Here is a 2,915-nt window from a genome sequence, read left to right as displayed (position 1 = left end):
CTGAGAATGAAGGTTGGGTTTGCAAATGAGTCTCTTAAACCAGTTTAAATTACGTACTCTTATTTTCAGCTGTATTTGGTTTTGAGGCCTAATTTTTAGGGCAGGTATCAATTATATTCGCAAAACAAAAAAGTTGTTTTCAGCGATGACTACAATATACTGCAGTGAAATACTTCTGCAAATGTCTTGCCTGCTTATTTTCATGTTACATAATGATTCCAGAGAATCATTACAAATACAAATGGTATCTCATGCTGATAATTATTATTTTTCAGAAACTGAAGGAATCCAATTGGAAATTTGTGGAAGAACTCCTTAAGAAATCCACTGATGCTCAAGTAAGTGTGTAAAGGAGGAAGTAATTAACAAGGAAACTGTCAGGGATGCTTTCGGGAAAAGACAGTGCATACAGCAAAGTCCAAATGACAAGTGTGTTTTTTGAATTCTAGTGTTTTTATCACAAGTAAATGAACATCCTTGACGTCGCTGAACTATGGCAGAATACAGTTTCCTTGTTAGCAGTTACACTTGCTTTAAAGTGGTTGTGCTCGATGCTAAATTGTCAGATAAAGGAAAAAGATAACTGTCCTGGAAGGGTAGGTATATGGCTACTCAGACAAGATATATGCAGAATAAGAACAGGATGCTTAGAAAATGTAAACCGGATACTGAATGGAAGGATAGCAAGTTGAGGAGACATGATGAGGGAGATAGTCAGTTGCATTGAAAATTCAGCTATATCCTCATCACAGCAGGAAGGTGACTTGCCTTGCTGAGCAATTTGTCTTACAGGCTTGAATCAAACTCTTACTGATAAGGTTCTAGTTTCTGAGCACTCATTTCATACCTTATCATTTTTCTTTCTGCAAAACTGTTAATGCAGTGCTTCATGGCCCAGAGGTCAGAACTGACCTCCTTTTAAAATGCTTTTAAATATGCTGTTCATCACATTTTTAAGTATGTTACGTTGCAGCTCTGTAAATTTCTTCTGAAGTTTCATGGTACAAATAGCAAATGCTGTATGAGCAACAGCTATAAAAATAATGTCTTTTACTTGTATATGCTTAAGACTAGAATAATCATGTTTATTTTTTATTTGTTCTCAGATGAAATAAAAAGTATCCTGCAAAATTCTGTTGTTGAAAGCAGAAGAGGAATCAGTTCTTTTTTATTATTACTGCCTTGCTCATGCGGTAGCAACAGCTGTGGTTGAAGCTGGAGTAAAGAACAAGACTTGTTACAACTACAGTTTTTACAAAAAAGATATTTAGTAGTTATTATTGTAGTTGTTAGGATAGTTGAAACAATAGCTAGGGTATTAAGTCCTACAATCATGCTATACATAAACTAACATTTGTTTATGTAGTTTTCCAGCTTAAAAGTTCAACTCTGATCTCACAGTATGTAACTATTACACGCACTGTGTTTTTACATTAAAATTACAGTGATGACATCACTTACTGAATGCTTACCACTCTGTGAGAGAAACTGGAGAGATTTAGATGAGATAAGAGGCATAAAATATGTGACTAGTTTATTAGCCACCTACCTGGGAAGCATCTTCCGTATGTCAGCAACCTGAGAAATAGTAAGAGGATGATTCTAGTTGTGTTCTTCTAAATATTACTCTTTTATTATGGGTGTTTATTATTTTGAATAAAGATTACTCTGAAGTTGAATATACATAAAATATATAGCTTTTGAGATGCTTCTGTTAAACAAGTATTGAAATGTAGACAGTTTAGAAAGACAGCTAGGTGGCCAAGTTCACAAGATTTGAATGAGTCTATCATGACTCAGTAATATGAAACAAATATCTGTTTTAATTTCCAAAAGCAACCGCTGCTGGGATTAAAACAAACCCTCATTTGCCAAGGATATGTTTGTAACTATTACAGACAGTCTAAGGAGCCATCTCATTCACTTCACTTTTTTTTCAGTTACTTCATTATTTTTTCTTGTGTTGTGGAGTTAGCTCATTGTAGGAAATGCTCCTTGGAGATCATTAGTCCCTCTGTGCATACATGAGTGTATGTACATACTTTTATTAAAAAATGCATCCCTCTTTCTAGCCTTGCATGCAAGCCTTGTCTAGGAAGGAGATGTTCTTTTCCCCATGTCCATCTCCTCTGTTGATCTGTCAGCTTCATGTGGCCACTCTTACCTTTTATCTTATACTTTTGTATCTATGAGCGAGTGTTGTTGAGACCAGAAAATGTAGGAATGCAAAGCACAAGGAGATGTCAGGAAATCAGAAATGGAATGGAACATGGAGAAGCAGGAAGAAGCAAAAGGGAGGATAGTGCTCTTTGTCTGAAAAACAGAACAATATTGATGATACTACCCACTAACACTTGGCTTGAATTTGTTAGAAAATCCTACCAGAGCCATCCTTTTCAGCATATACTCTCTGTTATCTATACTAGAGATGCACAGTAGTAGCTGTGCAAAATACATTAGAAAAAACGATGGTGCCGAATCACTCGTTTGCTAGAGACTAGTGATTAGAAACTTCATTTTTAAGTATACAGGAGCTTGAAAACTAACCATGTTTAGTACATAGTATGTTCATCAACCTCATAATCGACTTGTGCTTGTTGCTCCCTAACTTCGAAAGCTTGTAGACTGTATATGTTCGGGAGAATGAGAATATACAAAGAATGGGGAGGAAATGGAGATGAAATCAAATATGCTTAGTTTTGTGTGTTCAGAAGCATCTGAAAAAGGTGCAGATCGTACATTTGTAGTGTAATTTGATAATATCTCTCCTACCAGTAACTGTTAATTTCTTTTTATGTGAGCTTCAACATCCTTAGGACAGCTAAGCATTGGGATGCAAAAATGACTAACCAGCGTTAAACCTGTCGCTTTTTGGTAGTTTCGGTAAAACTGTTGAGTTTAGTGATCCCCATCCC

General features: G+C 35.8%; 1 protein-coding gene across 1 annotated transcript in view; it reads left to right on the top strand.

Annotated features, from left to right (window-relative positions):
- Positions 1–275: 275 nt before the first annotated feature.
- MMS22L (MMS22-like, DNA repair protein) overlaps positions 276–2,915 on the top strand; it is a gene marked incomplete at its 5' end in the record, with an annotated part of 67,517 nt that continues 64,877 nt past the window's right edge. The window contains one exon of the mRNA XM_010144515.1: positions 276–338. Within this exon, the coding sequence (XP_010142817.1) occupies positions 276–338 (63 nt within the window). The remainder of the gene's footprint in view (positions 339–2,915) is intronic.

This window comes from Buceros rhinoceros, unplaced genomic scaffold (assembly GCF_000710305.1).
Source record: "Buceros rhinoceros silvestris isolate BGI_N320 unplaced genomic scaffold, ASM71030v1 scaffold10581, whole genome shotgun sequence".
NCBI classification, from domain to species: domain Eukaryota; kingdom Metazoa; phylum Chordata; class Aves; order Bucerotiformes; family Bucerotidae; genus Buceros; species Buceros rhinoceros.
The sequence above is the reverse complement of the archived record's forward strand: the minus strand, read 5'-3'. Positions and strand labels throughout refer to the sequence as shown.